General features: G+C 46.2%; 3 protein-coding genes across 5 annotated transcripts in view; 1 reads left to right on the top strand and 2 right to left on the bottom strand.

The window, feature by feature from the left end:
* Positions 1-14,445, bottom strand: part of bbg (big bang) — a 119,353-nt gene that overhangs the window by 95,987 nt on the left and 8,921 nt on the right. For all 3 annotated transcript variants that reach the window (XM_015187546.2, XM_015187547.2, XM_033385086.1), the window contains one exon: positions 319-2,833. In XM_015187546.2, coding sequence (XP_015043032.2) covers positions 319-2,762 — 2,444 coding nt within the window. In that variant the 5' untranslated portion in view covers positions 2,763-2,833. The remainder of the gene's footprint in view (positions 1-318; positions 2,834-14,445) is intronic.
* LOC4813417 (uncharacterized) lies at positions 7,784-8,666 on the top strand. The gene is made up of 2 exons (XM_001353657.3): positions 7,784-8,469; positions 8,539-8,666. Exon 1 carries the CDS (start codon positions 7,910-7,912, stop codon positions 8,432-8,434), a length of 525 nt encoding a protein of 174 aa, XP_001353693.1. The 5' UTR covers positions 7,784-7,909; the 3' UTR covers positions 8,435-8,469; positions 8,539-8,666.
* LOC4813499 (trypsin-1) lies at positions 10,591-12,377 on the bottom strand. The gene is made up of 3 exons (XM_001353658.3): positions 11,713-12,377; positions 10,832-11,400; positions 10,591-10,764 (listed from the first exon to the last, which is right to left on the bottom strand). Exons 1-3 carry the CDS (start codon positions 12,239-12,241, stop codon positions 10,591-10,593), a joined length of 1,272 nt encoding a protein of 423 aa, XP_001353694.3. The 5' UTR covers positions 12,242-12,377.

The raw sequence follows: 14,445 nt of genomic DNA on the forward strand, positions 1-14,445 counted from the left end.
ATTGTTTTTTTTTGGTTTTTTCTGTTCTGTTTCTTTTTTATTTTTGTGGTTGTTTCACCCTCTTTAACCCTTCCCCCCTGCCGTGTTATGCACAATCTGCACATACTGCCAATAAGTATGTGTATCGTTTTTTGTAACAATCATTTGTTGATGATATGGTAACAAAAATCCCCTCTCCACCGGCTCGTCCGGTAACCTATGGACCTGTTCTACATCGGTACACCAATACCCTAAGTGTGCCCAAATTAATTAGGCGTTCTATAAATAATATAACTATGGTTCCTGACCGTGATTGGTAGTCAGCTTAGATTTGCTTACCCATTCGTCAGCGACTGCGGTTCCAGGGATGAGAACTCCTCCTCGACCTCGCCAATGGTGGGCAGCATATTCGAGTGCCAGAACATATTGAAGTAGGCCTCCGAGGGTCCTGGACCGTTGATCAGTTCGGGGGGCCCCAGCTTTTCGCCGTCCTCGCAGATGTACTCCCTCTCGGCGGCATCAACATCGTCCTCATCCTCATCTTCGCCGCTGGAGCTGGAGTAGCAAGTGGTGGTCTGATTGTCGTCGGCAATCTTCATACACTTGCCAACGACCAGGGGCGGGGGGGATTCGCGGGAGAGATCAGCTGCCTCGGCCGCGGCGGCCGCCAGGAGAGCCGTAATATCACGTTGGGGCTCGGGGGAGGTCTCCAGTTTGTCCTGTTTGTGCACCAGATCAAAGAGACTCGGCAGCTTGTCCTCATCTTGAGTCTTACTCTCGTAGGTCTGGATCTTGAAGCGTATCTCGCAGTTGCTGTTGCTGGTGGGGGACGGTGTGCCCACGGGTGTTGTCCGGGGCGTGGCTGGCGGTGTGCCGCCTTGCTTGAACGTCTGCATGCTCAGCGTTGGCTGCTGCTGTGGCGGGGTCGTGGGCAGCATCTGCAGCTTTGGTATCTGTGTCTTCTGGAGAGACTGCACCCGCTCTGGGGGCTTGGGCTTGGGTCCCTTGGGCGAGCGTCCATTGCTGCCGCTACTGCAGTTGGAGCTAATGCTCTCCAAGGAGTTCGTGTTCGAGTTGGAGCTGCTCTTGGCGCTGCCATTGAGCAGTACGGGAATGAATGTCCGCTCGGGTGTCCTGGTGGGAGCCTCTGCGGAGTAGGCTCTCTGGAGAGGCGGTCGCCCTTGGGTCAGAACGGGGCTGGACTCCTTTGACTTGCTGCGGTACAGGTTCAGCTTGAGATCTGTCTCGGATTTCTGCTTCTGTAGCAGTCGGGGGATGCTGGAGCTCGTTGTTGGCGTGCCACTGGAGGGAGATGAGGTTTGCTTTGACAGGTGGGGTGACTTTTGTGTTGGTGGGGTGACTACGGGAATGCGAGACTTGAGCTGCGGCGACTGTTGCTTGAGAGGTGACATCTGCAGCTTGATCTCTCCCTCGGTTTTAGCCCGCGAGAACTTGGCCTTCGGTATTTTGGTGGAGCTCGGGTGCATTTCCTTAACCTCGTTGCTGGGCGTCTTGGGGGAGTTTAACTGGGGCAGATCTCTCCTCTCATTTGTGGGGGTCGTAGGAGACTCTGCGGAGGCCACGGGCACCCTAGGCGGAGCCACTTCAATGGGCAGTTTACTGGGCGCTGGCATCTTGCGGGGCATGGGAATAATGGATCTCTTCTTTGGCTCCACTGTGGCCAATTGGACCCTCGGCTTCGGCGTGGGCGTCCCCTCCGGACTCTTGAGCTCCACATTCTCATACACGTTCACCTTCTCCGTCTTGAACTCCACATTTTCGTAGTTATTGCCGGGTATGAGCAGCTTCGGGTGTCCCAGAGACTGCTCCAGGTGGAACTCCTCCTCCAAGAGGGTAAACGGCTTCAGCACCTTGGCCAGGTCATGGCCATTGAGACTGCTGGCGACATCCGTGTCCGAGGAGTAGTTGGACCCCATCGAGAACTTGTCAATGACTGTGGATATAGTGCTTGCCGTGTCGTCCGACTCGGAGCCCGCCTTCATGGACTCGGCAAAGAGGTTTATGTAGTACTCGGCATCTGGCGGTGGCGTTAGGGGCTTCTCTATCACCAACTGGACCTGATTGGGTTGGGCGGGCGGCTCTCGCGAGTTCTGGCGCTTCACGAGCTTCCTGGGCGGCACCGGGGGCGGTGGCGGGGGCTGGGCATTCAGTGTGATGGAGAGCTGTTCCAGCTGCTGCTGGTCCTCCTCACTGGGCGGCTTCTGGCCGTGACCGTTCCTTACGATCAGCTTAATAGCCACACTATCCTTGAGGCAGCGCACACAGTCGATGCGCGTCATCTGGCAGACATCTCGCCCATCGATGCTGACGATCTCATCGCCCTCGCGCAGGTGGCCCCAGCTGGTGGCCACCTTGGAGGCGGGACTCTCAGCAGCGCAGGATTGTATGTAGAGTTTCTGAACCAGTTCGGTGTTCCTTGTGCCTCCCTGGAACTTTAGGCCGAAGCCCAAGCGCTCCCCCGGCAGACGATAGACAGTGACGTCTTCCCCCTCTACCACAATCTTCTGGGGGTGGTTCTGCTGCTCCTCCTGCTGCCGCCGCTGCTGGAGCAGCTCCATCTCGTTAATGGTCAAAACTGTTATGAATGAGGAGGAGGAGTGGGGGTCCACGGAGCTTTGCCGCTTGACTAGCGTCTTCAAGTGGCTCGAGTCTTTGGTGGACGATGTGGGATCATCGACTTCCACAACCGTCACGTAGTCATCATCACTGGTTGCTGTCTTGGCGCGTGTGCTTTGTGCCGCTGTTGTTGTTGTTGAAGCCATTTTGTTTGTTCATGTGGCAGATCGCTTGTGCATTGGCTAAGGTTTCAGTCTCCAATAAAGCTTTGATGTCGCTGCAAGAAGAAAAATAACACAATTTAGGCTTAGTCAAGTAATGAACCAACATGTCGCATGTAGATAATGTAGTTTGTTGATGTAGAATTCATGTAGAAATCCCCATTCCAGCGATCCCAAAGGCCCCCGGGTAACGATTATCAAACGAACCCGACCCAATAAAATATATATATAATTTTGATCAGCATGAACAGCCGATTCGATTGAACCATGTGTGTCTGTCCGATCTTAGAGACTGTAAAAGCTAGAGAAACAAGATTTGGTATTCACACTCTTTTGGTTTTTCACTTCTACAAGTGTATTTAGAAAATCACACAGAATGACCATATCCACCAGATTGACGAATCTGATCATTGTTATAACCAAAAGGAACAAATCAATGGCTACAAATCAGTGGCTACACAGCGCCCTACACGTTCTGTCTCTCTCGCACACACTCTTTGTCGTTCAATGTTTGCGCCCTTTGGCGGAGGGGAGCCATACTGACCAAGTATCGTGTTTAAAACTAAAGTTAACCCTCGTTTTTGTTTTTATTAGTGGTGATAGTGGCGCTGAATGGCAGAAAAGTTCAAAAACTATACAATATTCGGACATGCGTTCAAAAAGGAACGGAAAAGGCAAATTCTAAATGCATTTTCTGGGAATCTCTTCTCTGACTTACAATATTTTCTTATCAAAAGACTTATTAACACTTTCCGTTTGACAACGATTATCTTTACTGAAACTCTTGAGAACGTCTTTCCCACACGGAGCTCCGCCACTGGTCAGACCCCCAGATCAGAACTAAAAAATGCTTTTTTGAGTGTCATTAACTAAATTCTTCTAAATGAAACAAATTTTCACTCATAAAAAATATATTCAACTTTATTCCTTCTTATCTATTTCCCTCGAAGATCTATTAGTTTTTTCCTTTCTTTCATGAAATTGTTGTTAAAATTGTCAAAATTCTACTAATATTGTTTCTTAATGTGTCGTTCTTCTTGATTCCGGATACTACAGTAACGTGTAACTTTAAAAACTCTTTAAAAGGTCCAAATGAAAATGCATAAGAAATTAAAGCACACAGTTTTCCGCTGGTCTGCTCTCATCTAACTAATGGCTTTTACTTGGCTTTTCTCTGTCGAGATTCGGTTTTTTGTTGCTTTCTGTTTTTCCTCTATCTGCCACGTTCCACTGTCAACAGAGCTGGAAAAATTTGTTATTTATGCACTTTGTAGCGCCAAAAATTCTCCGGCGGCACCTGTCAGTCAACACTTGGAGCAGCGCACAAACAGTTTGAGGGGAGTTCCTGGCAAGCCAAAGGCAAGCTATCTGGGCATAGGCATGGGGGAGGAGCTGGAGCACCGAATTCTGGATGGACAGTGGCGACTGACTGGCAGCCGTTGACGTTGACGCTGAGCATAGAAGGCAACAAAATGGACAAATGAAGGGGGTTAGATGGGGGAATGGTTAGATGAATGCCAGTCAAAGAATGCCTCGCGATGAGACCCTCTCCTGGATGGCGCTGACACACTTTGAGCTTTCGGGGAGAGCGAGTGCGAGGATGGGGATGCTGACCAGAGACAGGGAAGGAGTGAGCAGTAAGTGCTCCCTGTATAATTGAAGTCGAGTGCGTTACTGTTACTGTGGGTAACTTTTATGCGCCAAGCGATTGCCATCCCCCCCCCCAAACAAACCCCATCCCCGTTTGACATTAGCTTACACAAATTGTGGGCTAATTTCAACAAAAAAGGAGGAAACCGCTGAAGAACAGAAATGGTACTTTACGGCATGACAGAAAAAACAACTTGCATGAAGCTCTCTCTCTCTCTCTTTCGCCTTAAACCCCTCTTTGGGGCCCTAACCCAACTGTCTGCCACATCGTCTAAAGGTAACAATTTATATAATGAACTGATTTCAAATTTGTGATGTGCTGGCGCCCGCGAGGCGAATGCAGAGGCTGGGGCCGAGGGATGCGAATGGAACTGACGCGACTCGACTTGTTGGCCTGTTCTCGTTCTTGCTCCCGTCATTGGTAATTACCGGGCACCGGCAAAAACAACAGTTATCCAAAGTAAGAAGAAGAAAAAAAGAAAAAAGATAAATAAGGACAGGCGTAGCGAAAACTCCGAAAAAATAAAAGCGACAGAAAAGGAAAGAATGGCCAACAATAAAGCGAATAGAAAATGCTCTTAAGTCTTACATATAATACCATATTATTATATGTGTTTTATTAAATTCAGATACAAGTTTTGCCACTGTTAAACATTCATTTTCATTGCTATATGAAATATCATCAACCAACTCCTCTCATAGCATACCACAATCTATACCCATCCTCCCGTTCAGATAACCAAGTTCTCTTAGCCCTAAATTCTTTAAAAACACCACATACCCCTTGCCTATGAGGGTATACGAATAATACTGCAGCAACAGCGGAAAAAAACAGTAAATTGAAACAAGTTTAAGAACTGAACCGACCAGTGCTGTTGTTGGTGCTGGTGCTGTGGTTATTGGTCACCTGTCCTCCGGTATCCACGAAGGAAGAGTTTCATCGAATACTTTTCGATTACTCTCCCTCAAAAAATGCACCCAAACGGGGTGCGGGGGTTGGGGGGAGAGTCGCGGAAGGAACCGCAACATGATTTGGCAACTTTTTTACCCTGCCTTGCCCGCAACTTGTAGAAAGAAAAACCCGTCGCTAAATCATCTGTTCAGAGGCACCTCCAGCCCAATCCGACCAGACCATTCCACGGCTAAAACCCACCTGACTGGCTGACTTTGTGTGGGAGTCTGTGGTGCAAGATTTTCGCGGTGGCTTTGAAAATTGTTTGGAATTTTTTTTTCCATCGTTTTGCAACACGTTGCTTGATTCCTTCTTTTTGCTTGATAAAAAAGAAAGTTGACAAATTGTTAAGTTTTTTTTTCTTCATTTTTTCCTTCATATTTTCAAATTTTTACTCGTACATTACACATTTGAGGTAGCAAAGAAAAGAGTAGAGCTCTCGGTAGTCGCTTTTTGTCCAGTCGTGTTTAAAGAAGAAAAAACCTGTGGCTCTGTGTGGAGTTTTGGCAAGTTTTGTCTTGTATTTTTTGGTTATTTGCCTCGTTTTTGCGCTGCACTTTGAAAGTTTGTGGAACAAGTTAATCGTCTTTGGGCCTGAAGTTTAGTTTGCTGAATGTGTCAAGGAACGAATGGGTGGGCAGCTGATTGAATCTGGCGGATGTTGTGTTGTATAATGAGGAAGGGAAGGACTTGTGTTAGCTGCTCCTAACTATAAGTAGTATTCGAATGAAGGACCAACACAGAGTCCAACAAAGGCAACAGCTTTCCTGCGGCATGTGGCCTGGCACTTGGATTTTCTAAAATATGCTACGTGCAGCATAGAGGAAATTTTATTATGGTATCTATCCATTTTGCAGTTCGCTAACTCAAAATATGATTATCATAGCCAAGCAATTTTTTTTCCATTATCTTTCCCTTACCTTTTTGGCTTCCCGTTTATTAGCCATAATCACTTTAGAGTCACTTCCCCCATGCCTCGCCCCATTCGATTTCATTATCAAATTTGGAAGAGAAAAAAAAACTAACGAGTATTTTGCAAAATATGCTTTAAATGCATTTAATTAAAAACATTTATGCAAATTGCAAACTGTTTACGAAATGTAAGCGCACCCCCCTCTCCATCCCCCTTTCCCACTCCTCACGCGACCCTCTTTCCCGGCCAACACGTAGCAAAGTTTCACACCATTTGCTATTCGCTGACCGCAGGTGGTTACCCCTCCGCACCGACCGACTCTCTCAAACTTTTTTCCAGAGAGTACAGTACCCTCCTTTCAGAGGGTACAATGAGCTTGAGCATGTGTTTTGCAACACTGGAAAGGAAGCTGTTACGATATAGAGATAGGCGGGCGCGAGTGGGCCTAGACATGACGGGCTGCTTGCTCTCTCTGGGCATTCCATTCGAGGGGGTACAGGTGGCAAAGTTTAAGCAAAATTATACGGATAGATAGCTCACGTAGGACCGATGCATCTGCAAGCGTATCTGGAGCTTCGGGGCGAAAGGCGAGAATTCTTTTCGTGATCTCTAGCTCTTTCTTGCTCATTATCTGCACTGACGCAAATTATGGGAAACGAGTGCAGCAGTTTTTGCCCTCTCTTGGAAAAAGTCAATGCTTATGCTAATTTCTTGTGCCGCGAACTTCCTTTGTCCCCCTTGGGAGCCGCGCCCCATTCGAATGCATTTTAATTGCACTTTTTCCTGCTCCGCCAGCAACTAATAACTGGCAATTTATTAAAATGTTTTGCGGTTTTCCAGCAAAGTGCTTCGATAGCGGGGGAAACGGGAGAAAACTCGGCGCTTAGTACACTTTTGGACATTAGCTTTTTGTTGTTTTTGTTGTTGTTGTTGCTGCTGTAATTTAATTTCATAAAAAAAGAAGTAGTAGTGGAAGAAGAAAACACTAAAGAGCTGGATTTGGTTTTTTCGCCATCCGAGCCAAATGCGTTCAGCGAGGCGTGAAAATTTCTCTACACCGAGTCGCTGGCGATTTATGTGAGAATTATGTTAAATTAGCCAGCGAAGCGTGCGGTGCCTCCTACCTCTCTTCTTTGGCTAACAAATCTGATCATTTTATCAAAGACAAACCAACAAAAATCTGAGAAATTTGAAGGTGAGCAACTTTTGCTTTAAATCGAGGCTATGGGTATGCTGTGAACTAGATCTTTTTTGGGGGAAACAAACTTGAAAGATGAACTATCAGATCTGAATAATTGGGTTTTAATCTTCATTTAAGGGAATATCTCCAGCCGTTCATAGCTGGAGCTTCTGAGTTAATTTTCTCTTAAGTTTACCCTCATGATGGTACCCAGTTTATAAGAATTCCAGAGATGGAGTCCCCCATCAAGTGGAGGCTTAGCTTTGGTTCTAATTAATCCTTTATCCCTTTATTGAAGTATGCAATTAACGATTGTGTTCTCTTTGAAATGAGAGTCAAAATTGTGTTTCAAATTTAAGCCTAGTATCGAAGCAAAAGATTAATTCAATTTTAAACTCTGTGAGAACAAAAAAAGACCAGCCGCCCAGTGCTCAGCAATGAGCGAACCGACGGAACCATCAATTGAAGCGAGTGGACCGGAAACGATATCAAGTACGGAGGAAGCCTGTTGCCTTCTTGACAGCCTACACCTGCACATCTACCATCTTCTGGAGGACCAGGCGGTCCAGAATCACCAGCTCAGTAGGGAGACATCGAAGGCCCGCCTGATCCTGGCCAGAGTTCGCCTGCAGGAGGGCAACCAGCGCACGTCAGCCGAGGCCCAGCTGCCCAGATATCGGCCATTCAAGGCCCTGTGTCGGCTGGTCGAGGAAGCTGGGCCCTGGGGCACCATCATCAAGCTAATTCGATCGGCAGTCGAGCCCAATCGGGGTTATTTCCAGCCGGTGACGTTTATCTTTGGCGCCTTGGTTCCGTCCAGCCTGCGAGTGGCGAGTCGAAAATGGGAGCACTGTGTGGATCAGATCGTGGACTGTGCCAACACCCAGAGAGAACTGCAAGCGACTATGGTCTCCATAAGGCACCTGAGAAGGTCTCTCTCGCTCCAAGGTGTACACAAATGATACGCTGTAGAAGGCGCTTTAATTATAAGTAAAAAGTACTACTTTAAATAGAAAAAAACAAAGAGGATTTTCTAATAAATCGTTTTTTTTTTATATTCTTGTAGGTAATGGAAGTATGTTTTTGCTTCGCCTAAGTCGAGGCTATAAATAGACTCGCTAATATCATTGATAATTTGATTCTGCCATCGTATTAGTGCATATTAGATGAGCATTTGGTTCGGTGAGTGAATGCTATTGGAAAGGAGTACCTTATGAATAATTCGTAAACATAAATACCATAAATACATATATAATGCACCGAGATAGGGTTCGAATCGAAAAGCATAGACCATAGAATAGACTATCCAAGGCAGAACATTTTAAAGTGAATCGACAAGGTCCGGTCCTAGGTTTTCGGAATCTTTAATATAAATAACTGTCGTAATACATTAAACCTGCACTGTACAACCGATAAAGTGTTGAATACTGCTCGAACAGTGCTTAGAAAATATCCTTCAAACGTGAATCTGCCATGGACTCGCCTGATTTGTGATTTAAAGTGTCGTTTTGCCCCACAGTTTCTGTACCTCTTTGATTTGTTCGATAACCCTTGCAATGCCGGGCATCAATTATAGTCTAGTTAAAAATAAAATCAAATGCCAGAGCAGCCAGCATTGACGACATTGTCGATTCAGTGGCTGGCCTAGCCTGGCCCCCGTCTGCCACTCCCCTCGGCTCCGCTGCTCCGCTGCTCGGCTCGGATCGGCTCGGCTCCACTGCCGCCTCCCCTTTTAGCGGAGTCGTGGCGGCGGCAATTATGCGGCATTTTCTTTGGCCCCTAGCCACAAACGAGTTTCTTTCCGCCGAGATATCTTTGCTTTGCTGTATTTCTGCGACATACAGCGGCAACTACAACAAAATACCAGAAATAACTTGAAAATCCATTAAACAACTGTCGGGAACGACTGCCGCCTGGCCCAAAGGGATAAAGATAAAAGTTTTGTCAACTCTGGTCCGGCGGCAAGAAGGAGGCTACCCTGACAAGTGATAACAATGTGTCAGTCGATAACAAGAGACAACGTCCTTGGCTTCAATTTTCTCTGTCTGCCACAGCAACAACATAAACTCCGACGCCAACTCCAGCTCGAACTCCAACTCCAACTCCAACCCCAACTGAGACTCCGGCTCCGACTTCGATTTATATTGATTTTTGCAAACATTCGTGGAAGAAAAAAAGTGAAAGGCCACTCTGAAGGGTAACCATAACCTGTTTCCACAAACATTTCTGCACTTTTTGTTATATCTGTTTGGCATTAAGAAAGTGAAGCCAGCTGGAAGTTGAGGGAGTTGCGTGGTACCCCCACAGTACCCCCAGAAATACATACATACATACAATACCAATAAATCTCCATCAAAGAGTGTGAGAATTGGATAGATGTTGGGGCTGATCTGTAACCGGAACTTATTAGATCGAATGTGAGTTTGAGGAATTCTGCATCGAAACAAATAAAATCAGTTCGTTTCTTGCAAAAGTTTCTAAATATTCCCAATCCACCTAACAGGATACACTAGAGCCCTGCATGAATCCATCAAATTCATAAAATCATTACGATCTTTAGGAATGCTTACTTCGGTGAGATTCGGATCACACCGAACCACTAAAAGCCGAGTGCGAGCACTGCGGATTAAAATCAGTCTCTGAAACTCAACTCAAAGAATAGAACGTCCTTTCGGCTTTTGACATTGAAAAAAAACGCTGAACAAATATATTTATTTTATTTAGCGCAAAACATTGTCTTGCTATATTTGAAATAACTTATTTCAGTGTAAATCACTGCTTTGTGCACTGCTTTCTCAAATGGAGAGTGAGCGGGGGAAAAAAACCGAAATTTGCGGATCTCAGACAGTAAAATTGGCGATACCAGCATCGTTCTGGGACGCTGGGACGCTGATTTAAGCGAATACCCACCGAATCGATTCGGTTGCCTGTTCATGCAGGGTAACAGCCGCTTCTTTCACAGTACGCAAGTGATGGAAATGTAAGGCTCATATTTGGACCATTCACTAGACATTGTCCAAGCCGATGTGCGAACGAAATAAAACAATCTATCTATATTTTGAGATGGTTGAATGGTTTCCAATTCTCGCCATCCAAAAATGTCATATAATTTAGCCAACTAATTAATACAATAGCACGAATCTCTGGTATTGACTGCTATCCAGTCCAAATAACGAGAGACGCGAGTGTAGACACCGGGAGCATCGGGCTTGGCACAGCCATAGCCGAAGGACACCACTCCGGCCAGACGGAAGATGCGATCCCTGACGATCAGTGGACCACCGCTGTCACCCTGCAAATACGAGTATGAGCCAAAGGAGGAGATCAATACAGTTAATGATCGAGATGATGCAACCAACCTGACAAGCATCGCGACCTCCGGTTTGGACATAGCCAGCACAGAGCATAGTGTCCACAATCATTGACCTGTAGGAAGTGGCCCGGCACTGGGCATTGGTGATGATGGGCACGACCACCTCCTGCAGGACACTCGAGGTGGAGCCACCCTCCTGGCTCAGGCCCCAACCCGCCACGACGGCCTTCTGGAAGTCAAAGTTCTGAAACCAATGGGTGGGCAAACAGGCCGGCCGTATCGTATCCACCAGGGGAATCGGCTGATCCAGTCGCAGCAGGGCAATGTCATGGACAAGACTGACAGGATCGTAGCCGGCATGGGCATGGGCAAAGGCCACCGATCGCGTCACCCCCAAATGGGTAGAGCTCCTATCCAACTGAAGGAGACGCACGGACACGCCCCGCATGTCCATGCCATGGACACAGTGAGCAGCAGTCAGGACATAGCGATCATTGATCAAAGTTCCGCCGCAGAAGAGGAGAGTTCCGCGTATGATCTGTGCAATCCATGGGTACTTGTTGGTCCGCACTTGGGTGCCGCCCACAATTCGATTGACGTTAGGCACGCCGCAGGCTGGAAGAGTATGGGGATCTAGAAGGATCTGTGATAGGAACCGACTGCCTGAACCAGGGAATGACGTTCGAAATTCCAGATAGTCTATCTCTGAACTTGAAAATCTCGCACATAATTTTCATAACCGTTTCAGCGTTTAATCAATAAGAAAATGTTGTGCATCGAAGTGTATCCGATAAGCCACATTTAACCGATTTAAACTCGAAATTACTATCCTTATCCAACCACTGGAATCGATTCCCCATCATTCCCCGGCACATTCAGCTCAAAGGCTCTGGCTCTGTCTCTGGCTCTGGTTTTGGCTCTACTCACTGCAGCTGGCACAACGATTGACGCGGAACGCCTTTGCACCGCCGCCCTCGAGGGGCGAGAAGGAGGCTGAGGCTGCGGCTGATGCCGAGTCCAACGGAGTCTCACTGGCCCCGCCCAAGACACTCGATAAGATTTGCTGCTTATGGCCCTCAATCAGATCATCAATGAAATCCGATTGCACTCCGGGCGGTAGGCCGGAACCCGGTGTCCCAGTCGAACTCCCATTGACTGGCAGCGGTGGCAGTCGTTCTGGCCTGGGATAGAAATAACCGCGAGGAGGTGCTTTATAATTATAGACAGCAGAGCTCCAGTTTAAGCCCAAGCCCAGACACACGGCGAACAGAAACGTTCGCGGATTGAAATTCATATTTTCCTGGATTTGCCTGGATTTGAATCGAACCGAACCGAACGAAACGCGCCGCAGAATCCGACTGATGAGAAGAGTTCCCTTATTAACTGTTCTTATAGACACGACACAGTCCAGTAGATCGATCTCCGAGCCGATATTTATATCCAAGCATAAACCCATTAAAAAAACTTAAAAACTTAATGAAGAACTAAAACTGTCCATCAAATCATTTTATCAGACAAGCTCCTTTGCATATTCAAAAAACTTCAACCGATCATGTCCGCGGCGAAAAGCCCTTAATCATTACTTGACCTAGTTCAAGATCTGTAAAAAGAACCCGAACTCATATATCAAGCAAATAAACGTATCATTTCAGCATTCTACCATCTTTTCTTGTTCTTGTTGGGCGAAAAACAAAAACAAACGGGCTCTGAAGTGTTTCAATGTTTTGTCTTTATCAGAATTTTATGATTTTGGATTTGCATTTTGGTCGCGCAGCTTTCTTTTCCCCCGAAAGAGCCTGAGTTCTCGAAGCGAACAGATCAAAGAGAGATTCATAGTTTTGAGTATGACCCATAAATGGGGTTTATGGGCAATATAAATTGGCAATTATGGAGTGCTACATGAAAACAATTACCGAAAAAGGAAAAAAAAAATTGTTTAGCAATTACGAAAATTCATAGAAAGCTGACCCCAGGTGATCTGTGGATGTTGGGGTCACCAAATTCTACAGGAGTGGCATACCAAAGACTGAGTGGCAAAGCCAGAGAACTAGACCATTAATTGATGTGTTTATTGTCTCCTTTTCGTCCTAGATTGTGTCTTTTGTCCCCAAAATACTTCCTACACTCCTACTATCGCCATCTAAATTAACATTTTAAAACATTTCCGTTTCCCTGTCAAGATTTAAAGCTTTTTAGCCCAATATCACAACGGATGCTGTCATTAAAAACGCCCAGGGGCATCATAAACGAAAAGCCCAAAACATGTTTTCCCAAATGAAAGTAAATTGACTTCCTCAAATCAAAAAGCTAACAAGATGACCACAAACCGAAACCAACCCACAAGAAATAAATATTCTGAAGATGATCGAGAGAAAATAGAAAGTAAAAAGAACACTCAATGCAACGAACAAATAAATTGGGTCAAACTAATGAAGATACCGATAAAGATGCGTATAATCGCGGGAGAAGACTGGAAATACTTGTAAATGGGATGATGTTTATAATCGGGCCGCTTGTTGGACCAACAGCGAGCCCAGAGCCTCCGAAAATGATACAAGGTGCACGAAAACCCAGCCTCCGCCCCAGCCCCAGCGCCAGACCCCAAGCCCAAGCCCAAGCCCAAACCCGACTCTGACCCGAGTGAAAGAGCGCCGAAGTATTTGGGTCATCTCAGTGAGGCGTCAGCTTAGAAGCCGATGAGGAACAGCACAAAATAAAAAAAAAAAAAATTGAATAGATGATGACACCAAAGCCAGTCTCACACAGACACACTCACGCTCACACTGGCAGAAAGAAAGTCTCTTTAATTTATTTATTTATATGCAAGCCGCTAGAATCAATGAGAAGAAAGTTCTTCCAAACAGCATACAGCATCCCAAAAGAAACGAGTTTTTCTCTCCATCTGAGTCTGAGCCTCAGCCGAGGCTCGGCTCGGCTCGGCTCGGCTCGTCTCGGCTGGGCTCTCTTCTACTCAGAATACAACTTGAACGAAGTTGAGATGGAGTCGGCGTCGGGTGCCTCTTCACCGACATCTTCATTGAGAAAGGAAGTCTTCAAGTCTCAGTGAGTCAGTGAGTGAAGTATGGAGTATCTTTGGATAGCGTTTGCCTGGCTGCCTGGCTGGCTGACTATTTATGGCCAATAGATCTTGTTGCTGTTGAAGTTGTTGGTCAATGCGTTCCACTTGCATTAAACTGGGTCAGCGCAGAACCCGAGAAGATGCAGCAAAGCAATAAAAGCCCGAAGTAAATGGTCGAAAGCATCCCCCCTCCCGCCCCAAACCAGCACTGGAAGACGACGTTCTAAAGACCCAACCAAAAATAATTCAAAATTCATTTAGTTCGTCCGTCAGTCACTCTTCGAAATGCTGCTTCAGTTGTTGCATGTTTGGCATTCGGTTGTCTTACAAATCTATGGTCAATTATCGCATTTTTTATTATTAACCTGCAGTTGTGGCTGCACTTAGTTAGTTAGCTTAGCTATTTGCTGTCTTATTTTAATGATTGTCACTTTGGGAAAACTTTCTCAGGCTTTATTAAGTTTCACCGGCACACGGGCACGATTTTGCTTATGACTTTTGCGGAATTGCTTGTGCGCATCGTGCATTGAATTTAATGTTGTATGTAATTGTAAGCCAAGATATGGCAAATGCGAAATATT

The sequence above is a fragment of the Drosophila pseudoobscura genome, chromosome X (assembly GCF_009870125.1).
Source record: "Drosophila pseudoobscura strain MV-25-SWS-2005 chromosome X, UCI_Dpse_MV25, whole genome shotgun sequence".
NCBI classification, from domain to species: Eukaryota; Metazoa; Arthropoda; class Insecta; order Diptera; family Drosophilidae; genus Drosophila; species Drosophila pseudoobscura.

What these genes read in the sequence shown, in the direction of transcription:
- LOC4813417 (XM_001353657.3), top strand. Translation starts at nt 7,910, where the DNA reads ATGAGCGAACCGACGGAACCATCAATTGAAGCGAGTGGACCGGAAACG.
- LOC4813499 (XM_001353658.3), bottom strand. Translation starts at nt 12,241, where the DNA reads ATGGGTTTATGCTTGGATATAAATATCGGCTCGGAGATCGATCTACTG. An exon ending in CAATCGTTGTGCCAGCTGCA is followed by an intron (nt 11,401 to 11,712) that starts GTGAGTAGAGCC and finishes ATACTCTTCCAG; the next exon opens with CCTGCGGCGTGCCTAACGTC. An exon ending in GAGGTCGCGATGCTTGTCAG is followed by an intron (nt 10,765 to 10,831) that starts GTTGGTTGCATC and finishes TCGTATTTGCAG; the next exon opens with GGTGACAGCGGTGGTCCACT.